The following is a 25545-nucleotide window of genomic DNA, read 5'->3' as shown; positions in this document are numbered from 1 at the left end:
CGGGGCCGTGGGGATCGCGGAGCTGCGACGGGTCGGGCTCGGGGCCGAGCGCACATCGCCGCGGGGCGCGCCGGCAGGTGAGGGCCCGGGTCGGGACCGGGCGGTCAGGGCCGCGTGGGGTGCGGGAGTCAGGCCATTGGGGGTGCCTGGTAGCGGCAGCGGCGTTAGGGGTGCTGGGGAGCAGGGTGCTGGGCAGAGACAGTGGGGGGCAGGATACGGCGGTGCTAGGCGGAGGCGGTGGGGGTCGGGGGTTGCTGGGAGGCTGGGCAGGAGGGTGCTGGGCAGAGGCGGTGTGGGGCAGGGCACGGGGGTGCTGGACAGAAGCAGGGCGGTGCTGGGTTCCTGGGTGGAGGCAGCAGGGGCAGGGGTGCTGAGAACAGGGCACGGGGGTGCCGGACAGAAGCAGGGCGGTGCTGGGTTCCTGGGTGGAGGCAGCAGGGGCAGGGGTGCTGAGAACAGGGCACGGGGGTGCTGGACAGAAGCAGGGCGGTGCTGGGTTCCTGGGTGGAGGCAGCAGGGGCAGGGGTGCTGAGAACAGGGCACTGGGGTGCTGGGCTGAGAACATGAGGATGTCAGGTTGTTGGGTAGAGGCACTGGGGGTGCTGGGAAGAGGTGTTGGGGAGTCGGGGTGCTGGGCAGAGACACTGGGGATTTGTAGTGCTCTCGGGCAGGGCACTGGGGCTGCTGGGTGGGGGCAGTGGGGTTGTTGGGGAGTCGAAGCAGGGGGGGTGGAGGCTCATGGGGTGCTGGGCGGAGGGGTTTGGGGATCTACAGGTCCTGGCACTAGCTGAAATGAGGGCTCAGGATCTGTGGGTGAGTGTGCAGGGTGTAGGGAGAGAGAATGGGGGGTCATCGGGTGGGGGAGGGTGTGAGCTGGGTGTGATGGTGCTGCTGAGGTGGGTTGGTAGTGCCCAGTTGCTGTGACGGACCCCAGGGCCGGTGCTGAGGGAGCTAGGAATGGGGTGGTATCACAGTGGCGGCGAGGGAGTGGTGTACCCCTGGGCCAAGTGGAAGGCGCTTGGGCTGGGGTGCGTCAGTGTTATCGGGGAGTCTGAGCAGGGAGCTGAGCACTCAGGAGACAGCAGGGCCTGGTAGCCAGAGAATCCAGGGGCAGGGGAAAGAGGCTGTTATGGGTGTGGAAAAGGGCTCTGCTGGCCTCGGGGGTAGTGATGGCTTTGAGAGAAGGTAAGGGAGGCAGAGGGCTTGGGAGACAGCTGATATCAAGGCCTGGCAGGGACTTGCAGGGAGCAGATGTAATTGATGGACATTGGGTTGGCTGGAAGGCTCTTGTAAGGCAGACAGAGACACCTTGGGGAGATCAGGGACATGGGTGGACTGTTCACACTGCACGTGTGCCTTGTGGGTGTCAGGAATAAATCTCCTTCCCCTGGAGGACTGGGCACTGCTAGCAGCCAGATATTGCACTGGACGATAAAGCCCAGGTGGTACCCTAGCACCAAGTAGGGCTGTCCTGCTTGGCTGGGGCTGCAGCCCTCTGACGCATGTGCTGCTTAGCTCTGGGAGGAGGGCTGAGGGTCTGGACTCTCAGGTTTGATCCCTGCTGCTACCACTGACTCCTCCTTTGTGCCTGTGCACATCTCTCGTTGTCTGTGGCACAGGAGGCGGGAGGGTTACCTTGCAGGTGGGTTGAGAGCCGGTGCATGGCATCTGCACAGCCCATGGTGGAAGTGTTGTAATTGCTCAGCCCTTTTCCTTGTGCTCTCCTACCACAACTTTCCCTGCCTTGCCACTTGGCCTGTGTGGCATTGAGACTGGGAAAATGGCTCCAGGCAGTGAAATGAATAGCAAAAATGCAGTGAAGTCCAGGTCGCTGTCAAAGCTCCATCTGTGCAAAACCCCAGGGACGGTGCTGGTAGTGGGGACGTCCTGTTTGCTTGTTTGCTCTTCTCCCTTGCTTGTGAAGGACTGTTATGTCTGTAGGTGAAAAGCAATATGCAAGGCCTAGGGAAGCTGGTGTGCCATCCAGTCCTGGTCTTCTGTGGGCAGACGGCCAACAGGAGAATTAATTATTGTCTCCGATGGTTGCTGTCTGGACACCTGCCTGTGAGGAACTGGAGTGAGACCCACCATCCTGTGCCATCCAGGACCCTCTGTTTGAAAGAGAAGGCATGTAGGTCATAACTGAACAGCCAAGAGCTGTTCAGCCAGGGCTGCCTGTGCCCAGTAGGTGGTACAGTGGTGTCATTACAAGACTGCCTGCAGTACTGTTGTGAGCAGACCTACTTCTGGAGAGTGTTTCTGTGTGCCCTGTTGTGCATGTGGTGTGAGTGTGTGGCATGTTGCACACGACTTTATGGTTGCAGCAAGCCATGGTGCGGAGAGAGAATATACGCTGGGGAGCTTAGAAGCAGGCCTGCAGCGTGGGGCAGAGCTGCTGTACTACCAGTGGTTGTGTTACGCTTCCCTTTCCAGCCCCTCTCTGGGAGGAAAAGTGGGCTGGAAACATCAGGGCTGGAGGGGCTGAGTAGTCAGAAGGCTTAGCTCAAAGCAGGAAGGGAGTGGCTAGGCACATGGCAAGTGTGTCCTCTTGACCTTGTTTCAGCAAAAGCGGCAGTGGCTTCTCCCCCACTACCCCTCCGCTGGAAGTTTCAAATGGCATTTCATGTTGCTCTCCGGGTCCAAGCCGGTCACGTGTTACCCCTGCCCTGTTTTGGACTGTGTCATATCCCAGGTATTGGGACCGAGCCTTGTCCAGGTGCTCGGGGCCGAGACCTGACCCGATTGTGACTCGGGCCTCCTTCGCCATCTGTTCAAAAGTAATGTCAGCGAATGAGGGAAAGCCCAGTGGACTCTCAAGAGCATGCCTGGCCAGAGAGCTCCAGGAGGGGCCAGAGGCCAGGCCGTGTTGAACCAAACAGAGGCTGCAGCCAGAGGTCAGTCTCTGGTGGGCGTGGAGAAGGTTCACATGAGATGAGCTGGTACCATGCCTGTTCTGTCCTCGCAGGAGATTTCTGAATGCGCGAGAAGGCGGGAGCTGGTTTCTGCTAGTTGTTCGGGATATCTCTTGTAGCCTTTGCACACTGGCAGCTGGGCTGCTCTGGTCTCCAGCAAGCAATGGAAATACTTCACTCCCTGTGCTCAGGAATGGATGCTCCATACCTGCAACTTCTTTTCATCCCAAGCGCTTGGACTGTAGTTTTCTTCATCTCCTGGGCTCTTCCCAAGAGGCCTTCTGTTGTGTCTTGCCCCTCTCTGAATGGCTGCAAAATTAAGTACAGGTTGAACCTCTCTACTCCAGAACTCTCTGACTGGGCAGCATCCACTGTGATTTTAGCTAGCTGGATGGCCATTTATCATGGTCACGGTCACGAACTTCTGACAGTCCCGTAAAGTTTGTTTGCCACCACCAGTTGTGGCTCTCAGTGTTCTGTGCTGTTATTTAGCTGTAATTTACCTCCCAAATGTCTTCTAAGAGCCCAATAATCAATGGGAGTGTTGGTAATGCTGCTGGAGAATATTGAGCTCCCATGATCTGGCAAATTATCTTGTCTGGCACCAGTCAGGACCCAGAGGCGCTGGATTAGGGAGCTTCGACCTGTTTAGAATAGGGACAGGTGTAGGCTGATTCCTCCAGGCATAGGGAAATAAATCTTGAATTGGGATCCCCCTGGATTTCTGTAGCCGTTGTCACCTTGCAGCAGCATGGGTGATGTCTAATCACACATGGGATCTGCGCTATAAACCTGTTCCCGCATGCTCTGTGCCAGGTGTCCTGCATGGGACGTGTTACTAGCCCTACAGGAATGACAAGGAAGGGATTAGATCCCCAGAAACGCAGTCTGAACCTCTTTGGCATGGGGAGCTAGGGTATTTTTCCTGCGTTTCCTAAAGGTTCACAGCTTCGCCGGCTAGCAAAGGCCATGCTCAGTTTGATGGCGTACTGGGATGGCAGAGCCCATCTAACTGCAAGAAGATTCTGCATCACCCTCTCACGGTGCCTCTTGTCCTTTGACGGCATTTCCTAGGTCACGACTGCACAAGGTGCAGCATTCAGAATGTTGCAAACCCTGCGTCAGAAGAACCTCATGTTATTTTGCAGCCATTCTTGCTGTCCTGGGAGTCTGTGGTGGTTTGCCGGAAGGGTCCTTTCAGACTGACTGCCGAACGCCTGTCATCCCTGGAAAGTGAAGTCTCCACAGGGTGGGTACGCCGCGTGCCTTACCATTCCCTGTCCATGCTTCTGTGACCCATCAGCTTCCTTTAGGCTCCCTGTGGTCCCTGCCATCCTTGGTCTCTTCACCACCAGCCCTCCAGATCTCCCCCTGACTTGAGGGGAATGAGCTCCACACTCTGACAACAGGATCTAATTATCAGCCGGCAACTTCAGAGTGCGACTGAACCCTGACCCTCTGCCTTTGAGACCACATGTAAACCTGGTGCTGTGCTGTGACCAGTCCCTCCCTGACTGCTTCTCTGATGTGCCCATGTCTTGCAGTGGTTACGGGACATGTGCGTTCCCAACGAAGGGCAGGCACTTCAGTTTTACTGGGAAGTAAATTGTGCTGAGGTCAGCCACAGGTGTGGTTCTGGGCTTGATGTGTGTGGTGGCCTTACCTGGGGGCAGCTCTCACGTGGTAATCACCCAAAGGGAAGAAGCACAGAGCAGTGCTAGCAGGGAAGGACGAGGCATATGTATTGCTTAGCAACTGTCATTTTTAGACTGTTCAGAGAGCAGGGCTATAACTTTTCCTGCATTTGAATATTCCTTGTCCTGCGTCTGCCACTCCGGATGCAGAGCCGGCCAAGAGAAACCTGGGAGTGGCGTGATCGCAATGCCATGCTCATAGTTTCCGTGAACGCCAACAGCTCAGACTTCTGGGAAGATGGATTTTTTTGTGGCATGTGTTTAAAATTTCTTCAGCAGTTCGTGTAAGACACGTACTGTACTTACAGAGCAGATGACTTAGGAGGTCAGTTTTGAGTCTGGCAGGAAGTTAGTTGTGGCGGGCATGCTAGAGCTGGAGATGTTGACATATACTTAATCTGGGAAAGGACGGAGAGGTGTCTTCGTTTGCAGTGGAGACAAACACTCACGGGTTAGCTAGAACTGCAGCATTATGAGGCCCGGCAGAAGGACCTAACAAGGTGTTGTCTAATGAAACTCACCTTGAGAAGTAACAACATGACTTACTCCTACATGCTGATGGGGTTCTCACCAGCTGCCACCATTCAGGGAAACAAGCCGGTGCGTCACTGCAGGCAGCTGAGAGAGGAAGTAGATGTTTAAGGATGAGACATCTCTGAATGGGACGGAAACAAGGCTAGAAATCTACCGGGGGTTTCAGCTACTCGCTTCAGGGTCTGAACCAGCCCCTCTCTGCTGGGCTTGGGGAGAAGATTCTGAGGTGAGCAGGTGAGTGCTGGGTTTTACGCTCCTGTTGTTCTGGTACTGTGTCTTTGAACCGCTGGTGTGAGCGGCCATGGTAGTTAGTCAGTCCCTGTGCTCTGTGACTGGCTTTGGGTTGAGGGGCTGGAAATAGCTGGTCACTGAGTGTGGGGTGGTGGGGAGACAGGAAACCTGTGGAAATTCTTCCCTTCTCAGGCTTTCAGGCCTCGTTCGAAACCCATGTGGAAACAGGGGTTGCAGCTTTGTCACGCCTCATCCCCCCAAAGGTGAGCCTGTGGTCAGGCGGGGCTGTACTTCTAGCGACCCTCTCCTGGCTGTGTGCTGCAGATTTTTACCAGGCCCTGGCCCCGACTCTCTAAAGCAGCAAGGTGCTCTGAGGCAGGGCAGCACCAGCACAGCAGAGCCAAGGGAGCTTGGTGATGTACAGCACATCCTGAAGTCAGTGCTGTCCTGCTTTCTGATGTGTTGCCTTTTTCAGGATTTGGGAGGGGAAGGGTTAACTGGCCACGTTACCCCAACCCCGCAGCCCTTGCTAAAACCTCGTAGGTCAATTCCGTCCCAGGAATTCCTGGCGCTTTTGAAAAAACAAAGGTTTCAGAGTTGCCCTAAGCCCCTGAGACTGCGAGAATGTCGATCCCCTCTTACTGGGAAACTGCTGGATGTGGCATAACGATGGCTGCGGGTGCCTGGGTTTGCCTTGCTATGGTTAGCTCTCCACAGCACAGCCTCTGCTGCTCTCACCCAGCCCCAGTCAGTGTGTGGGTCTGGGAAGACTTCTTGCCAAGCAGGCTGTGATGGAGTGGGGAATACCTGTGTGTGTGTGAGTGGCTCACAGAGGGTGTGGGGCTCCTGCTGAGGGTAACCCTGACAACCAGGTAACACCTTTGTACTGCAGACAAAGGAGGAGGTGGAGCCTGAGGGGTTTAAATTGGAACTGGGAGTTGGAAGCAGTTAGTCTGGGCTGGGAGAGAGAGACAAAGGAGGGGGCAAGGCCCCAGCTCTGGGGGCCCCTCGGGGCCTCCTCTCCCCAACATGGATTGAACTGGCTGTCTCTGCCTGCTGTACTGACTCCTCTGTACGACGCTGTGTCCTATCGGCTAATAAACCTGCTGTTTTCCTGCTGAGTGAGAGACTCTCCTGCCTGCAAACAGGGTGCAGAGCATTGGGGACCCCAGAACCCCATCACACAGGCCCATTGGGAGGGGCCTTGCCAGGCCAAATATGGCTCCCGCCAAACTTTTGTTTTCAGAACATTTGGTTGGGTAGGGTCCAAAAATGTCTTGGGTCAACTCCTAGCGGAGACCAAAGTCTGTAACACACGAATCAGCAGAGGTCTGCTTGGAATAAGGTTAGGGGTCTGGGGTGTGGGAGCAGGGACACAATTCCACCAGAGGTTGCCAACGAGGGACTGGGTGGCTGTTAGCAAAGCAGCAAAAATCAGCATCTGAGCAGTGCTCCCTGGAAGCCGAGTGCTTGGGCGGCCATCCAGGAGAGAGTCAGGTGCCGCCCAGCTGACTGGCAGAGCGCCCACAGCTGGCAGGGTGCATTTTTCTAGGTGGTGTACTTCTGCACATGCCTCGGTGTATACAACAAAACTTATTCTGCCCTGGATGGAAGAAGTTAGGGCACATTGTGTCTAAATGACTGTAATGCTGGTGTGAAGCCCTGCCCCAGCGCCCTATGCAGAGCAGGGACAGACAGCACTATGGGAGGGGAAAGGAGTTCGGTCCCCAGGCCCCGTTCTGTCTTTGGCCTCTCGGCTTGTCTCCCTCACCCCACCACATTCCACCAGGGGCTCACCACCGCTGCCGGAAGGGAGTGAGTGACTTTGCATCACTGTCAGCCTGGGCTAAATACAAGCCCTCTCAAAGGCCCCCATAGCGAATTACCCACCCCTGGACCTTGCAGTCGTCTTTGTCAAAAGCATTTCAGTCTTTAATGCACTTATTCTAACATCACCCCGGTAGGGCTGTTCTCCCTGTTACACGTGGGGAGCTGATGGAGAGCAAGGTTAAGTGACTTGCCAAAGGTCTGGCAGCCCACATGTGCCTGAGCTGGTAATTGAACCTGGGTCTACTGAGTTCTAGGCTGAAGCTTTATCTGCTTCGCCAGCCTCCTGTTGGAGAGGTGACATAGCTTGTGGAAGTCCAGAGCTCTGAAAATAGCTATTCCCACAGCTGGACTCAGAGCAGCTTTTCCTTGGGCTTGGTGGCTAGGATGTCCCACTTGCTAAAACACAGGGTCCCCGCTGGTGGATGAGCTGCTACCCCGATGCCAACGTCTGCTTCAGCAGCAGGTGGCGTGAGGTCTGGGGAGGGGGCGGGAAATCTGGCAGCGTCCAAGTAGAGGAGTGTGCAGCTGACCTTCCTGGAGAGCGTGTCCAGTGCTCCCTGGCACCAAGGTTTTCCCTTGCTATGGTCTCAGAGGCACAGTGTGCTTGCGTCCCCAAGGCACAACTTCCCCTGCCATGGAAACGGTCCAGCGCAGCAGTCCTGGGCAGAAGCGCAAGCCAGAGCCTTGTCCCCGGATTGCAGCAAGCAGCCCAGTGGCTGCTGTGTCCTGGGGCTGGAGAAGGAGTCTTCCATTTCTCAGCCTGGTGAATTTATTTGGAGGCTTAATCCTAGGGTTGGAAGGGACCTCAGAAGGCCATAGAGTTCATTCCCCTGCCCAAAGCAGGACCAACCTCAACTAAATCATCACAGCCCGGACCTTGTTAAGCTGGGACTTGAAGTCCTCTAGGGAAGGAGGTTCCACCGCTTCTCTAGGCTTTCACCACATTCCTAGCAAAACAGTTTTACCAATATCCAGCCTAGATCACCCCCTCGCCACACCTTGAGACGATCACTCCTTGTTCTGTCATCTGCCACCACTGAGAGCAGCCCCTCTCCATCCTCTTTCAGGTCGTGGATGGCTGCTATCAAATCGGACCTCCCCTTCTCTTCTATAACTAAATAAGCCCAAATCTCTCCGCCTAGGTCATGTGCTCCAGCCCCCGATCACTTTTATTGCCCTCCTCTGGACTCTCTCCAGTGCGTCCATATCCTTTTTGTAATGGGGGGCCCAGAACTGGACACAATACTCCAGATGTGGCCTCGCCAGTGCCAGATAAAGGGGAACAATCACTTCCCTCGATCTGCTGGCAATGCTCCTACTAATGACCCCAGCATGCCATTAGCCTTCTTGGCTGCAAGGACACGCTGTCGGCTCGTATCCAGCCTCTCACCCACTGTGATCCCCAGGTCCTTTTTTGCAGAACTGCTGCTTGGCTGCTCAGTTCCCCTGGAGCAGATGCAGCTGGATCAGCCCCCTGTTGCTCTCAGGAGGCTTTACCCTGGAGAGATTTGCCATGCAGAACACAGCTGGTGAAACTGTCAGCCCCACTGAGGAAAAATGCTGCTGCCGCTCCGGTTTAGCAGGGCTGCTGTGTCCCCCTTCACGCCAGAGGGACTTCACTGGGCACCTGAGACATCACCTACTGCACGGCCTGTTGGTTAGGGTAGGTCGGAGTGCATGGGCTGGTGACTGCCCTGGCAGTTAACAGGGCACTGGCCTTGGTCAGGAATATTTATAACTGGTTTCTAAGAAGAGCCTGGATGGGGTTCAGATGCTCAAACTCCCCCACACAGCAGGTATTTCTGGGACTGCCTTCTGCAGGGCGCTCGAACCTTCTGCTGATTCAGCTGGTATTAGCCACAGCCAGAGACCTGATGCCAGATTAGATGGGTACACAGGGCTGATCCAGGCTGGCAGTTCTTAGGCTCGCCTGCAGGCACGTTGTCTGGCAGAGCGGGTGCTGCCCAGTGCTACGGGAACCCAGTTTTCTTGATTTCATGGGTACGCAAGCGTAGTGGCCCAGGGCCACGTAAATATAAATACACAAAGCCTCTGCCCAGGGGAGAGGCCACTGGGGTGTGGTTCAACTTGGAATTATGTTAAGCATATCAGGGTTTTATTGTATGTTGTGTAATTATATTATAGAATGTAACATAGTGAGCACAGCATCTTATTTCTCAAGCTGCTGCATCCTCCTGCTGCTTCGCAGACAGCTCCAAGGAGGTGGCCACAGCCTACTCCCCTCGTTCCCACGAAGCCGCGCATGCTGAGGGCTTTGGCTCCAAGCCTCCCACCTGTTCACGGGTGCGGGGTTTGAACCCTTGTCTGGGGTGTCTGAGGCCTGCACCTGTGTCACCCAGTGCCAGAGTAGGCAGTGACAGTAACTGGCCTCAGGGTGGGGGTGCGGTCACTCTGATATGGAGGGGCCTGATGCCATCAGACAGGCGGTGCTGTCTGGTACAGGGACAATTCCCAAGTCAGACAGAGAGTCCCTCAGAGGCTCGGGGCAGTCAGGGGTGCTCTGTGCCTCGGTTTCCCCACAGGCCAAACACTAGCGGTAATGCTGACTACCTCGTGCCATGCCAGGGAAGCGGGTGTCTAGAGCCCTGTCTAGATGCCCCAGGGACAAACCCAGCCCCGTAGCCAGCAGATCTGGAAGTGGCTCTGCAGCCGGGACTGTGCATCACCCCCGTTCCCAGCTCCTGGCTGCTGTGAAGCATTGTGCGGGGAAGGAGGCCTTGCCTGTGTCCCCAGCCCCTCTGGCACGCTGGGATCCTCTGCTAAAGTCCCTGCCCATCTGTGTGGATGATGGTTTTCTCCCTTAGACATATTGACCTGATGCAACCTCCCCGGAGTCCCTTGATAGCAGCCCCACAGCCTCCCTGTCCTTTCCACTTCAGCGCCTCCCATGCTGCAGTTCAGCAAGCAGAGTCTTTCCTGGCAGCGCTGGCAGCTGCCACCCTTGGGGGCTGGGCCATGTGGTAGAGCTGCTTTGCTGGCAGGGTCCACCTGGAGAATTCCTGGCTGGCACAGTTGCTGGTGCAGAGCAGGCCCCTGGTCTGATTGCAGATGCAGGGAGGGAGAGGGTCTGTGTGCCTTTCCTCTGGCTGGTGCTTGCACTGGGAACCTGGCAGAGTCTGTCCAACTTCCACCCGTAAGCTTGGGCCCCTCTCAGGTCGGGAGCTTGAGCCGGCGTGCCGTGTGTTTGGCTGTGGAGGAAATCTGCTGCCCCCTGCTGGGCAGAGCTTCACAGGGTGCAGGGTGGCCTCCCTCAGCCTCACAGCTGGGGGCACATTATCGAAAAATCGGTTTGATGCACAACGCCAGCTACGTGAATTGCACAGCTGCCGTCGATGTGTCGGAAATCGATTTGTCGTGCCTCCCCGCGACAGCCAAGAGTACCAGGGTTGATGGTGGAGCCCTGATGGGTCGATTTGGCGGGGACTCGCTAGAGAGAGATGGATGCGGTGGCTGTTGATCATCCGGTAAGTGTGGATGTGCCCTTGGTAGAGGCTGGGATAGCCAGGCAGAGGTACTGGCACAGTGTGTATAGTGGGGCTGCTGAGCACTGTTGAACCGTACTGGAAACCCTGAATGTACTGCAAACCCCTTCAAGCTGGGGGGTGCGCAGCAGCCCCCTACTTGCAGCACCTGTGTTGCCAGGCGTGCTTGCTGGGGTGGACATGCCCAACCAAGGACTGGCTGAATGCCTTGGCAGCGAGGCCGCCTGTGCCCTTTCAGTCCAGCAGCCAGGGGTGTTGTAAGGGGCTGTGTGGGGCAGAGCCCTTCATAGCAGGGCTGTGGGGAGCACTGAAGTCAACCATAGCCTCTGTCTCCTTTTGCAGGACTGCCAGCTCATCATGATCCTGGGTGTGAGTCTCAGATGCCAGCTGCTGGTGATGCTGCTCTGCCTCCTGGGCATGTCCTGCCTGGCGCAGGCTGGCACAGACTCCTCGCCGCAGCCCACCGTCACCGCAGCTTCCTTCCTGCGGGCTCTCCTGCAGCGGTACGGCGAGAACGATGCGCTGACCCTGCAGCAGCTCAAGGGCCTGCTGAATCACTTCGACGTGGGGGTGGGCCATGAGAACATCTCCCGGTTGGAGCCGCAGCGCAGGAACCTCTCACGGGTAACGTGCCGCATGAATTCCTGGGTGGCCCCAGCTTGGCATGCTGCTTCCTTCCTCCCTTCGTTGACACGGAGCTCGCTGGCTCCAGGCATGCACTAAGCTTGTTTGGACTGGCCTGTCAGATGGACCGCGTGCTCTGTAAGCTGAGCACTTGGGTGGCTGCCCAGGGGAGAGTCAGGTGGTACCCAGCTGATTAGCAGGGTACCCACAGGCGGCAGCGTGTGTTTCTATTGGTGGTGCACATCACACATGCCTCAGTTCACAGAATAAAATTTATTCTCCCCATGCGTGGAGACAGTTAGGGGGAACCCTTGTCATAAGGGCCCAGTGCCAGCCACACAGGGAGTTAGTGTGAGGTCTGCCGGGTGACTGCAGCTGCCCGGCTGAATCAGCCTGTTTTCCTCCGTGCCCATCCCTGCTGTGTTCTGCTCGCTGGGAGCCACTGGGGCAGAGGAGGGAAGTGTGGCTCTTGGGCAGGGGGCAGGTGTCGGGGAACAGACCCAGCAGAACTGCTGTGGTGGTGGGGGCAGGATAGTGCTTCTGTGTGCAGATCATTGTCAGGGCAGCTCTGGGGAAAGCAGCTCTGGGTAGGGTCTGGGAACCTGCAGAGGAGCTAGGGTCCCACCTGCAGTGCTCCAGGGAGGAGCTGGTGGGTGGGTAGGTGCGCGTGTGCTGGACAGGGATGGAGGATGCAACCAGAGAGCGCTCTGGGGAGGTCCATGATATTGCCATGCCAGATGGCAGAACCTAACTGGGGAGTACTCAAGGTCTCTTTCCCCACCTCAGTGCTTCAGCTCCTCGGAGCTCTTCGCCGCCCACAACCTGAGCGAGGGGGCCCGGGTGGGCCCGAGAGAGTTCCAGGCGTTTTGCCCGACCATCCTGCAGCAGCTGGAGTCTCAGGCATGCACAGCAGAGAACCTGGAAAACGAGGAGAATGAGCAGACGGAAGAGGGGAAGCCCAGCTCAGCGGAAGGTGAACAGACAGCCCGTGGGGCTGCAGAGGGGCCCGGGACCTGCATTCACTATAGAGGGTTTACTGGAGCAGGAGACTTCTGAGTCGTGCTCTTGAGTGCAGGGCTCTGAGGGGTTTTCTCGCTCCCCTCTGGAGAAATGGGACATAGGCTGGAACTAATGTGCTAGCACCTGGGTCTAACCCTTTCTTCTCAGCCCTGGGCCTAAGCACTGTGCAGCATGTCCCAAGCTGTGTCTTTGGCTAACCTCTGTGAGAAAATCATGCTAGCCTGCCCAGACAGAGAGGAACCCCGGGATGGAGGGTGAATTCTGCTGGCTTCACTAGACATCCCACAGCGAGCAGTAACAATGCACTTGGCGAGGCAAAGGAGCATGGGGTACCAAGCCAGAGAGCCACACAGCAAGCATGCGCCAAGCCCTGTTGCTTGTATACCAGGGAGTAACTTGAAACAGGGCACCGCTATCCCAGGTGCATGCTGTTAGTGCAGCTTTCATACCCTGAGCCAGCCCAGTGTGAACTAATTCCCTGTGCACGCGGGAGTTGTGGGGACAGAGATCCCAGGCAGCGGGGCTTGGTTTCTACATTAAACCCTTGCTTTTCCAAGAGGCAGCCCTAGGAAGGTGCTCTCTGAGTCAAAGCTGAAATCGGCTTGCCGCTCATGATGGGGCAGCTTGCTCAGTGCTAGCCCACTGCGCTAGATGGCAGAGGGGATATCCCAGCTGTGTTACACTACAGAAAAAAGCAAAATTTCTCAGCTGAGGATGATGAACTAGGACTTGGGCCTCCTGGCTTTATTCCAGGCTCTGCCCCAACTCGCTGTTTGGCCCTGGGGAAGTCACACGCTGACTCCTCCCTCCGCCACCATGGTTTTCCAAGGTATAATCTCTGGGGCAACCTTACTCCGTCCCAGGAGCCCTGCCTGAGAATGCAGCGCTTTGGGATGACTGACGCTGTTGAAACACACGATAGTGCTACCCCTGTTGATGGCTTTGGAGCAGGTGTTTGGAACCAGAGAGACCCCAACAAAATTACCCCTCTGCACCTCAGTATGGAAGAAAAAGCACCAGAGCCCTAGTGTGCTGAGCAAATTCTCAGCTGAGCAATGCTACTCCCCGGAACTCGCCCGCAGCTGCCAGGGGAGGGATGGCACGCTGTTCTTCAGTCTGTCTGCTGCAGCTGGATTAGCTGCTCTTGGTAGGCCATTCCGAAGACCCTCCATGGTAGGCAGGGGAAGACCTTTTGCTTGTGATAACTGTGAAAAGTTAACTTTCCAGGGGCAGCTTGGAACCCTGATAGTGTTTCCCCTGTGTCATTTTCTTGCTGATTCCCGAAAAAACACTGCAGTGTTAGTGTCTGCAGCCTGTTGTGGCTGCCGTGCCCTTCCCTACCCACGGCAGAGCAGGGCTGAGAGAGAGCCATAGTGGGACGCAGGGGAGAGAATTTGCTGTCAGGGTACGTGACTGGAGTTCCCAGAGCAGTTTGTGCTCTTGCTCCATTGTCAGAGCACACACAGTGCAGTCCCCTCAGTAAGTTGTAACGGAGTCCCAGTTCCTTCAGCCACACGCGCGCACACACACTCTCTCTCACTCGCTCTCCCTCACATTTGTTCCAGGTTAATTCAGCTCAGCAGCGCCTGGTTTTTCTTTTCTAGTCTAGAGGATCCGGTTGCAGGTTAATAAATAACATGGGTTTTTACTGCCCAGTTCATCCCAAGTACATTACAAAGGGATTACATTAATTGAATTTTTGCCAACACCTGAAAGGTGGTAGCAGCCTTCAGCTTCCTGAAGGGGAGCTCTAAAGAGAATGGAGAGAGGCTGTTCTCAGTGGTGACAGATGGCAGAACAAGGGGTAACGGTCTGAACTTACAGAGGGAGAGGTGTAGGTTGGATATTAGGAAACACTGCTTCACCAGGCAGGGGATGAAGCACTGGAATGCGTTGCCTAGAGAGGTGGTGGACTCTCCATCCCTGGAGGTTTCTAAGTCCCAGCTTGACAAGGTCCTGGCTGGGATGACTTAGTGGGGGTTGCTCCTGCTTTGGGCAGGGGGCTGGACTAGATGACCTCCTGAGGTCCCTTCCAGCCCTGTGATTCCGTGAAATACTGTCAGCTCCGAGTGGACTGCAGTAGCTATCTCAGTGGCCATGCGGTATCGCTGTGGGACAGACTGAAGACTAGAATGCCAGCCATCATGTGGCAGTTACGGGAGAGTTCAGGCAAACAACATGTGCTTGCTCTGAGGAGCATTTCCCCGCCTGCTAGGGTGCCCAGGGTTCGAATTATGGTAGGTGCTGTACAGACACAGCCCCAAAGGAGAGCCCTAGGTTAACCTTCCGGGGGGGACCTGTAACATCAGAAGTGACCCTGGTGTCCGAATGGTGCCCCCATCGGAGCACCCCGTGATCATCTCGGGAACTCCTGGTTAGAATGCTGGCTGGCGCCTCCCGTTCTCCTCTCTGCACACGAGCGGCCCTGGCTCTGCCTCGCTTCCTCCAGCCTGTTCGTGGGTTACCGCCGGGAGCAGCACCTGGAGCGCAGTGACTGCGTGCGCCCTTTAAAGCAATTCCGAGACATGGAGAGCTGTTAACTCAGGTTATTCCCACGCCCTGTAACTGTCCCCCCTCCCCAGCAGCACAGTGGATGGGAGCAACCCTCTGTCACGGCACTGCCCGCTCCACAGTGAGGCTTGGCTCCCTTGGCCTTCCCTGCCCAGCTGTCGCCAGAGCTGGCCTCAGGCCCTCCCCACGCCCAATAGCCTTGGTAATCCAGCCCTCATTTCTTCTCATTCCACAGTGTGGGGCTTTGGCTTCCTCAGTGTGTCCCTGGTTAACCTGGGCTCCCTCCTTGGAATCTTCATCGTGCCCTGCACCAAAAAGGCCTTTTTCAGACGGGTCCTCACTTATTTCATCGCGCTCTCCATCGGGACGCTGCTCTCTAACGCTCTCCTCCAGCTGATCCCAGAGGTGCAGTAGAACACACCCTGCCCTTCCCTCTGTCTCCGGGGGCTGGCTCTCCTGCTGGTGTGCCCAGCCCAGCCCAACAGGTTTCCCCATGGCCCAGCGAAACTTCTTTTCCATGCTGACCTCCTGCCCAGGGGCTCTCTAGGACTCTCTTGCTCCTCAGAGTACCAGGAAACGTCACGTGGTCTCTTCAGGGTTCAAATTTGGTGTTCAGGCAGCATGGGGAGCCCTGTGTCACGCTCCCCTGCTTCCTCCTTCCTTCCTGGTGGCTTGCAGCCTCTCTCGGAACAGCACTGCCATGTAGCTGCAGCTGGTGGGGATCCTAGCTCAGGAGGGAGAAGACTCCTGCGTGGTGGGCTCATAGCGCTCCCTCTGGACCCCCTGGTTTGGTGATCCTAGTTCCCTCGGATCTCTGCTTGCAGAGCAGATGGTAATAGTAAAAACCTCTCTCTTTGTGTTGCGGTCAGCCTTGGTTGCAGAGGCGAGGATTTTCCAAACCCACCTCATGCTGAGTGACACCAAGCATAGACCAAGCATGTTCAAGTCCCTCAGGCTGTGACCTGGAAGCTTCCTGTGCAGTGTCCTCAGGGTAGGGGTGTCCCAGAGGCTCGCAAGTCAGGGGTGTGAAAGAGAGGAAGGAATGGAAGGAGCAGAGGATTCAAATGCACCAGATACTCCTCCTGCCTTGTGATCCCCGCTTTCTCCTAGCGGCAGAGACCTGGAAGGATCTATGCAAAGTGCGGTTTCCTGGTGCCCTGATGGGCTTGCCAGATACATTACAAATTGATTTTTGTTTTAATTGCACAATTCTGGAGCTAAATAATACTCCCTCATGCTTTACAATCAAGTGTTCGAAGCACATGCTCCTCCAGTGTCCTGCTTTCTGGTAGCATGTTGTTCTCAGCCAGGTCCAGCTGTTCAGGGACCTCAAACCCATTCAGCTCTCAAACTTCCAGCCCGGGAGTCACGGAAGTAAAATAAAATCTCAGTTTCTCACTGGAGCGACCCTTCCTCAGGGCTGCTGTGCCATTGGGGTACGTGTGGGCATTCAGCTGCCCAGAAGGGATCTAATCTCACCCTTCCTTGCCAGCGCTCCAGCATGCGGAGACTCCTGGCTGTTTCATTTAGCTGCCTGTTGGCAAGCGGAGAGAACTGAGAACAGCAGAACTGGTGCTTGTTTCTCTTGCACCCATCCCCAAACTAAAATAAAGCTAGTACATTTCATGTTTGGCACGACCCAACCTGGGAGGCCTCTGTAGCGCCCTGCATGGCCCATGCAGCCAAGGGATGTTACCCTGCCCCTAAGTCAGAGGCTGAGGGAACCCCTTGTTTGTGGGACTTGGGGAGGTGTAGTTCAGCTCCAGAACTGTAACTTTCTTGTATTTTTCTCTTAAACAAAATGCCTTGTGTGCTGATCTGACGGGAACTGAAACGGTGGCGTACACTCCACCCCCATGGTGTCATGTTGCAGGGGCGCGCCCATGGCATGGGATGTAAATGTAGGTTAATCGAGGAGGTTGGAAGGGCCTCCTGTGCACTGGGCAGAGCGCTTGGCTTCCCTCCTCATGTCAGGTGTTCGGCTGCACCAGAGATGCTCGCGCTAGGTGTGCGCCGGAGGAAGAGGCTCAGCTGAGCGATGCGGGTGGAGTGTACAAGATGCTGTTTGTAAAACTGAGGTGCTTCATGGGATGCTGGAACTCTGACATACCTCCCCTCCTCTTAAAGGGGCCTTCAGCCCCTGGGAATAGCACTGGGAGTCTGACCAGGTCACCCCGGAAGCGTGCCTGTGGGAGCACAGGCCTGATTTTATTTTTCTCTTTCCAAAATCGATGTCACAACTTTCTGCCCCAAGCTGGCCTCCATTCTGGGACTGTTTGCTTTACTGTAAGGCTCTGTTAGGATGAGGAATCTCCTTCCTTCACCCAAGTCCCTGCTTCCCCAAGGGGAGAATCCCACCTCTAGTCCATCTGTTGTGCAGTTGGTCACCACCGCTCTGCTGACTGACATTTCCTGGAGCGGTCCAGCCACAACCCTGCCCTCATCAAAGGGGCCGGCATGCCAGACTTCCAGAGCCATCTAGTACCGTTTGATTCTGGCCTTCCTGAGCCAATTCCAGATTGATATGAAATCACTAACGAATGTCCCCTTTTCTCCTCCCTTCCTTCCCCCCCGCCCCGTGGTGTGGATTCCCTTCTTTGCTCTCCTGTTTTTGATTTCCCTGGACTCTCCCACCCTCTGTGGTGTAACGGGGGTGGGACTGGTACACGCGCTGCAGTCTGGGGTTACGGTTTCCTCTGCGTGACCGTCATCTCCCTCTGCTCCTTGGTGGGAGCCAGCGTGGTGCCCTTCATGAAGAAGACCTTTTACAAGCGGCTGCTCCTCTACTTCATAGCTCTGGCGATTGGCACTCTCTACTCCAATGCCCTCTTCCAGCTCATCCCCGAGGTACGGCGAGGGCCTTCGGGTCTGTTGCGTGTCTGTGTCAGTCTGTCTGTCTGTCTGCGCTCCCAGGCTTGAGGAGAAGGTGGTGGAACTTGAGGAGAAACACAAGTGAAGTTTGCAGGCAGGCAGAGATTCAGTCCTGCCTGGTTTGTGTCTGGTGGTGGAAATGTTGCAGGCCCAACAGCAAGGCTTAATTCTGTTGTGGGGATGGATTGTATTACACTCCTAGCTCATTGCCAGCCTGACCACAGGCAAGCCACTTCCACCTTGCCTTTGTGCCAAACTACAGTGGCACTGATGGTCTTTACTTACCTGCTGGAGTGAGGTGTCTGGCCATGGCTCTAGCACTGCTCAGAGGACTTCAAAGCCTTGGGGTGTGGCCACAGTATGGAGACCAGATCCATACAGCTGTGGCTTCATAATTCTGCTGACATAACCCCGTAGCATAGATGCAGCGCACACCAAGGGAAGGGGTTTTCCACTGCTGTAGTAATGATGGCTGCCTGAGCTACAGCTGTTGTGTCAAAAAAAACATTTGTCCATGGGTGGTTAGCTCAGCCTAGCTGTGGTTTTTTTTTCTTTCCACACCCCAGGCTGATGTAGCTATGGCAACCGAACTTTGAAGCCTAGACTAGGCCATTCTCAAGCAGTGCACAGGAGTGGCTTGGATTGTGAGCAAAGCCAGGCTTGATGGCAGTTGCTTTTGTGGTAGAGAGCAGATGGAGTGGAGAGAAGACGCCAAGCTGAGGGAAATCTTAGCTGCCTGGGGGTGCCCCTTAGTGCTCATGCTGGCCAAGAGTGGATATGCTCCAGGTTGCAGTCTCAGTGGTGAGTTTGTTGTGAGAAGTGGCTTAGACAGTCTGGCCTTTGAGATAGGAGGATCCCCAGCCCATGGGCCAAACACCTTCTGCGCATGCCAGAAATGAGGAAGCTGAGAAAAGTGGTGTGCTATTGTCCAGAAAAGCCTTAGGCAGCTGCCTGGTCCGGGATCATTGGGGCACTCAGCTCTGTGGAAGCTGGGCAGTTGCTTCTCTGGTCTGGGCTCAAAGTGGAAAGGAGAGGTCCGTTAATGATGGTTACTGGGACTGTGTTTATGTTCAAACCTGACGTGTGAGAGGAGGGACAATGAATGTGAAGACCGATAGAGTTAAAGTAGTGCAATTGCGTAATTAGCCTCTGGAATTCATAGCCACAGGATATCAAGCTGAGTAGCCAAGTGAGATTTATAGATGTACCAGACATTTGGAAGAACGTGAGTAGGATCTGCAGTGACGCTGTTGTGAGATAAAAACCAGATGCGCTAATACGCCTCATGCATCAGGGGACGAGCTGGTTAGATCTAGGGGCAGGAAGACATTTCCTCTTAACATGCAGTGGTTTTGCACAATGGGCTGTGTGAAGCATTCGCTGGGGAGGGAGGAGAAAATACTAACAAGGGCTGCTCTGCTGCCCCTGTACCGAGAGATCCAGGAGACAAGGGGCGCTGTCGGAGTTCCTGGCTCTCAAACCTTCCGCTCTTGCCACTTCTCTGCAGGCCTTTGGATTCAACCCTCAGGAGGATTATTATGTCTCCAAATCTGCAGTGGTCTTTGGGGGCTTTTATCTGTTCTTCTTCACAGAGAAAATCCTGAAGATGCTTCTCAAGCAGAAAGACCAGGTGAGGTGGAGGGTGAGAGGGACATTGAATTAGCATTCCCAGAGGCTGGTGCTGCCCAAGGGGTTTGCTCTGGTGCCATATTCAAAGTTCCATTTTTCACAAGGATGTTTTTCAGTTGGGAGTGGAACCTCAATCTGCACTGGGCCCTTGACTTGGTGCACTCTGGAAAAGCTGCCTGCTTTCCTGCCTCTTAAATCCCTGAACGTGCATGGGACGGCTCAGATCTATGTATAACAAGCAGTGGTTCCTTTTTTACATTGGGGGAGAGCTATATTTTCAACAGAAGAGTGGGGAGTAGGAGGCATTTGGGAATGATGTGTTTCTTCCATCTCCTGATCCACCCTAAAAGCTGTCCTGTGCCATCCCAGAAGCAACTTTGTGTGTGTGTGTGTGTGTGTGTGTGTGTGTGTGTGTACACACAGGGGGCAAAGACATAGAAAAGCTTGGGGATGAAAGATGTCATGCAAATGTACAATTATGATGCTGGGCTTTAATAAGCAAAGAGACTTTAGTTTCCTAGTGGTTTTAGTCAGATTCAGCATCGCCACCTCTGTGAGGTTTCCTGTTCTAGTTAGTGGGAAAGCTAAAATAATCAGCGTGCCACAGACGTTGATGAGCCGGAAATGTACAAGTGACTAAATGCACACATGCAGCCTGTGGCCAAAGCTTTGTGTCCTTCCAGCACCATCATGGCCACAGCCACTACAGCCCAGAGACCCTCCCCTCCAAGAAGGACCAGGAAGAAGGGGTCACTGAAAAACTGCAGAATGGGGACATGGATCACATGATCCCTCTCAGGAACAGTGAGCTGGAATGCAAGAACCCCTCGGTGGATGAGAAGGTGATCATGGGCTCTCTGTCTGTCCAGGTTAGTGCCAGTGAGTCCTGGGGCTCTTTTGAGTAACAGTGGTTGTCTTAATGGGCAATCGCTGTATTCTCTGTAAGCTGAGCGCTTGGCAGCCTCCCGGAAGAGATGCAAATGTTGCTCAGCTGATTAGCAGAGCACCCACAGCCAGCAACATGCCTTGGCTCACATAGCAAAACTCATTCTGCACATGGGTGAAAAAAACCCGAGAAGGAACATTGGTGGGCATAGCACTGGGCAGCACAGTAAGACAGGTGGAGTTGGCCAGTCTGGTGTGGGTTGGTGACCCAGCCAGTGGGGTTCGCATATGACTTTCGGTGCTCTCTTGCAGGACCTGCAGGCTTCCCAGAGTGCATGCTATTGGCTGAAGGGTGTGCGATACTCTGACATTGGCACACTGGCCTGGATGATTACCCTGAGTGACGGCCTGCACAACTTCATTGATGGCTTGGCCATCGGTGCCTCCTTCACAGTGTCTGTCTTCCAAGGGATTAGCACTTCCGTGGCCATTCTCTGCGAGGAGTTCCCCCACGAGCTGGGTACTTGGCTCTTCAGCTGTACACCTTAACTGAATGTGGTCCCGATGCACCTAAGTATTGAAGCACCTGCTTGAGTCCTTCTTAAGGAAAATGTTAAAATGCTTGTTTAATGTGAATTTATTTCACCATTTGCTTTCAACCTTCAACAAAATGTACCAGCGTCTCAGCTGTTGAAACAGAAGTATGTGGTGGGGGGTGATATGTAAAACAGTATGAACCCAGGTGGACAAGCTGTTAAATCACATGGTGTGATCTGTTCTGAAAATCCTGGGCGTTTATGATTAAATTTAGGTGGGGAGACATCTGGTAAAACCCCTCTAGGTGTGTTCCCTGGGGTGTGTTTGAATGCAGAGAGGTATACGTGGGAATAGGCGTAGACCTCGGACACCTGGTGAATCGGCCAGTTTCAGCGTTGCAGAGTTTTGGTTCCCTTGCACAAGCGTGTCCACATTCTTGCATCAATGCTGCTTCTTGAGCACTATCCTGCAGTGGGTATGGCGCTGCTCCAGGCGTTAGAAGGAGCTGGATTCTATTCCTGGCTTTGAAGCTAGCTCACCGAGTGACCTTAGAGCACTCATTTCCCTTCTCTGTACTTCTGCTTCCCTGGGTCTCAAACAGGATAATGATACCCTACTCTCTCTTTTAAAGCACTTTGAACTCTGTGGCTAGAGATGCTCTGTAAGAGCAAGGGGGTGGTATTATTTATGATATATGGCCTTGATTCAGAAAGATGGTTGAGCATGTGAGCATTTGAATAGTCCCACTGACTTCGAATTCAGTGGAGCTACTTACATGCCTAGAGTTCTGCATGCACTTAGACACCCCAGTGAATAGGCCTAATTGCCAAGTGCTGCTCTCCTGTGGGATGCTGATTTGGGCAGGAGTTTGCTGCTGCGTCCATCCTGCTGACGGTCACGTGTAGCTGTCTGTCTCCTCCGCCCCTTACATTGTCCTCTCCTTTGCAGGTGATTTCGTCATCCTGCTGAATGCCGGCATGACCATCCAGCAGGCGCTCTTCTTCAACTTCATCTCAGCCTGCTGCTGCTACCTAGGACTGGCCTTTGGGATCCTGGCTGGCAGCCACTTCTCTGCCAACTGGATCTTTGCCCTCGCTGGTGGGATGTTCCTCTACATTGCACTAGCTGATATGGTAAATCCGACAGGAGCCGAGGGCGGCTGGACTGAGGGCGGGTGGCAGGGAGGAACCAGATCAGCAGTAACTACTGGCAGTACGTGTTGATGAGCCTCTTTTGGGATTATGTTTGGACTGCAAAGCCTCAAGGCTGCAGAGCTCTGCTTACTAAGAGGACTTACCTCCTGGCAACGTGCTGTAACACCATGTGCGGTATGCCAGGCTTCCCTTCCAGCTTCTCTCACTGGGGCGTCTGGCTGATTTTGAGGGTGGGTGTTGACTGGCCTGTGTGAGTGAGAAGTATCTCTGAGACTAGAACATATGGCAGGTGGTTATTTGCTCCTGCTCACCAAATGCAGGGTGTGTAGCTAGCCAATAGCCAGAGCACTTGGAGGTGTACATTTAGCAGATCTCCACCTAGCAGGGCTCGAGAGGGTCAGGTCAGGAACTCTTGGCTGTGATTGTGAACAGCTCTACCTAAATGAATGCCTAATAATAGATAGGGAGCGACAGTGCCAGGATCTGGAGGTGCAAATTGACGGGGGGACTGGAGGGTGGTGAACTTCCACGGCTGAAGCATTACAATTCTTTTCTCAGTTCCCTGAGATGAATGAAGTGAGCCAGGAGGACGAGCGGAATGGCAGCACCTTGATCGCCTTCGCTATCCAGAACGCAGGGCTGCTGACAGGATTCATTATTATGTTGCTGCTCACCATGTTCTCAGGCCAGATCCAGTTAGGGTAGGGACACTCCTGGTTTGTCTGGGCTTTCCCACCTGCAGGACTGATGGCACCTGAATGAGGCATCTGCACTGCGGGAACACTACAGAAAAGAGGCATTTCTATTAAAACTTCCATAGGTTTTGTATCAGTTATATCCGGCGTGGGCTGATGAAGCTCCTTTCCCAAGATCTAAAGTGATCCAAGGACCTGTTTCCAGTGTAGCATCCCTTCCTCTCCTCTCCTCGCATCAGAGGGACTCCCCTGGGAAGGAGGTGTGTGAGGATCTGGAAAGCAGGGCTCAGTGGTTGCTTTCAGGCCGCATTGTCCTCATCCAAGAGCTCCAGTCCTGGACATTGCTTCTGTCCATCTTCTTGAGGTGGCCGCAGATGCGGGATGGATGAGATGTCAGCTCTGGACAGGAGGCCAGAAGCAGAAGCAGTGATTAGGCTTGTTACCAGTCTGTCCCTCATACTCCTCTCCTTGGGCAATGGAAATGCAGAATATGGGAATAGCTGCGAGTCAGAGGAAAGGGTTTTGGGACAGCCCCGGTATTGACACACTACCTGTAGCCTCCACCTTCTGGGTTTGCAGGTGGCTGGTGTTTCCCATTAGCCCGGGGAGCATGCCTGCCGTTTGGACCTAGACATCAGCCAAGAGGACTGTTTGAGAGGCTCTCCTCCCTCCAAATGCCAGCATCACGTGTCAAATCTCTGCAGAGCGTGCTGGGCTGGAGGGAAGGGTCGGAGCGCAAAAGATGGGTGAAGAGGGTCTGGGAAGGTTCCACAGGGAGAAGGATGAGCAAGAATGTATCCTGCTGCTGTGTGGGAATCTGTCCTTTCCTGGCGCAGGTAGTGGATGCTGAACTGGACGGGCCTCCTTGGTTTCACTGCCCTCCTGCTAGTCAGTCGCAGCTGTTGCTGCTTGCGCCTTTTCCAGCTCACTACACAGGCAGCATTCAAGACAAGTGGGTAGGAGAAGTATTTGACATGCGATCAGACTGGCTTTTTGGGGACAAGTTGTGCTGCTCCTCTAGGGGTTTAATGAACTATATAGTAGCATCTGCAGGTCAGAGTTACTGTCATGGACACTTGGGAGGAGTGGCTTCCAGGCGGTAGAGTAGCCAAACACTGTTGCCTCTTCCAGGATTCCCCCGCAAAGAGGGAAAGGGCTTAGATCCCTTCATCCCAACTGGGCGCTTGGAGAGGAGCCATGAAGCAGAGAGTCTGCAGGATCCCACCATTGCAAGGGAAGCACATGGCAGCTGCATTCAGACCGGGGAGGTGCTGGAGCCAGTGTCTCAGGGCTTCCTGCTAGAGTGATCCTTACACTGTGACCAGGTTCACTTGGAATTGCCTGTCTGGTTTTACACACTGATAATGCTGAGTTGCACGTTTTTTTTTTTCTAAAAAACACGCTGTCGTTTTCTGTGAGGTGCAGGGTCCTAGGGCATTCTGTAGAGCTATAGCCCAGCCTCAGCAGTGGCAGGATTTGGGAATGAAGATAAAGGTATCACAGAACTCTGTCTGTGGGCTGGTTTTCTTCCAATTCTTTATGTGAACCAACTTACTGATAATGTTGGCCCCTGGGGCTTGGGTAGGGAATCAGTTTCCTCTGGCTCTTGCGTTGTTTCAGATTTTGCATCCCATGGTTGTGGATTTGTGGTTGTAGACTTTCTGGCTTTGCTGTTTGTTTGCTAGGTGTGACCTTGGGCTAATCATTGCCCCCACTCCCTTTCAATGCCTCAGTTTCCCCATCTGAAAAGTGGGAGTAATGATGGCTCCTCTTCCTTCACCTCCTTGGTGAAGTGCTGTGAGGTTTCCTGATGGAAAAACACTAGATAAGAGCTAGGGATGATGAAGAAAATGATTCTTATTATTTCTTTGTGGGGTATCAATTAGTTACTCCCAGAGTCTGTCTCATGATTGTTCCATCCGTGTGTGTGTGAGTGAATGTGAGTGTGAGAACAATTGTGGTCCAGTCCCTTGTCCGTTGACACAAAAATTTGTGCTGTCTTGTTGTGCTATTCTCATGGCAGAGGCTGAGCAGGAGCTGTTCCTAATGGTTTCCTCCTGCACCCCTTCAGAAGAGAGGCAAAAGGCCTGTTGGCTTGTCACACCTAGAGCTTGCACACCCTGCAGCTCACGGGTTTGGTAAATGTGAGCAAGGTGAGCCAGACCCCTTGCCCATCTCGCTTTGGTGAGGGTAGCTGGGATTGGAGTGATTCCCAGGGAAGAGGTGCCATCACAAAACAGCCTGTGTTGTGGCAGGTTCAGCACCTCCAGAAGGATCATGACTTGGCTTGATTGCTGGACCCAGCAGGACCAACAGCCTCTGTGGGCCCTGGGGCAAGGTAGGAGGGGGGCCTGACTCCGTGCCCCTGGAAGGTGGAAGGGGTGAGGCCCAGGGCAGTTAGCTCTCAGCGTGGCTCAAATCAGGGTATTGGGCTCTGCCATTCTTCCCTCAGAGCCAGGCAGAGCACCGCAGTGCAGCAGTGGTGCCACAGCACTTCAAAGGGGCCTGGTGTTCCAGCCACTGCCTCTGCTCCTTTGGCAGTGGTGGCAGGAGCTGCTGGGCCCTGGGTCAGTGGCTCCCTTTGCCCCCCCACCCTGTCAGCGGGCCTGGCTGGACCTCTGTCGTCTAATGCTGAACTGTTTTCTTTAACTTGCTCAGTAAAGAGTGGCCATCAAATCCCAGTCTTTGCAGGACAAACAGAATCCTTGTAAGCATGCTGAACAAGAGGGGGTGCAGTGCCCAACCCCGCAGCACCTGTGCAGTACGGCCTTTTGTTCACGTGATCAATTGTCCTCCTGTTTAAAAAAGGATCAACGCTGTTTCAGAGCACTCTGGCAAAGGACCACAGCTTTGTCAACAGTACCTCACGTTCACTGCCTGTGTCCAAGATCGTTGGCATGTGCTCTTCTGTCATA

General features: G+C 54.5%; 1 protein-coding gene across 3 annotated transcripts; it reads left to right on the top strand.

The window, feature by feature from the left end:
* Positions 1-24128, top strand: SLC39A14 (solute carrier family 39 member 14). 3 transcript variants are annotated; one of them, XM_074981721.1, is made up of 10 exons: positions 1-77; positions 4061-4161; positions 11047-11328; positions 12115-12301; positions 17537-17706; positions 19238-19360; positions 20043-20228; positions 20557-20764; positions 21730-21914; positions 22494-24128. In XM_074981721.1, the coding sequence occupies exons 3-10, from the start codon at positions 11062-11064 to the stop codon at positions 22638-22640; spliced, it is 1473 nt and encodes a 490-aa protein (XP_074837822.1). In that variant the 5' UTR covers positions 1-77; positions 4061-4161; positions 11047-11061; the 3' UTR covers positions 22641-24128. The 3 variants fall into 3 exon arrangements, with proteins under 3 accessions (XP_074837822.1, XP_074837823.1, XP_074837821.1); XM_074981722.1 differs by lacking the exon at positions 4061-4161 and having other exon boundaries at positions 2-77; positions 20043-20201; XM_074981720.1 differs by lacking the exon at positions 4061-4161 and having other exon boundaries at positions 2-77.
* Positions 24129-25545: the final 1417 nt, after the last annotated feature.

The sequence above is a fragment of the Carettochelys insculpta genome, chromosome 31 (genome assembly GCF_033958435.1).
Source record: "Carettochelys insculpta isolate YL-2023 chromosome 31, ASM3395843v1, whole genome shotgun sequence".
NCBI lineage: Eukaryota > Metazoa > Chordata > Testudines > Carettochelyidae > Carettochelys > Carettochelys insculpta.
Note: the sequence above shows the minus strand (reverse complement) of the source record. Positions and strands in the feature narration are given on the sequence as shown.

Bases quoted from the DNA above. Each gene is read 5' to 3' on its own strand.
- SLC39A14 (XM_074981721.1), top strand. From the start codon at position 11,062: ATGATCCTGGGTGTGAGTCTCAGATGCCAGCTGCTGGTGATGCTGCTC. The intron at 20,229-20,556 runs GTTAGTGCCAGT...GCTCTCTTGCAG, and splicing joins TGGGCTCTCTGTCTGTCCAG to GACCTGCAGGCTTCCCAGAG. The intron at 21,915-22,493 runs GTAAATCCGACA...TTCTTTTCTCAG, and splicing joins ACATTGCACTAGCTGATATG to TTCCCTGAGATGAATGAAGT.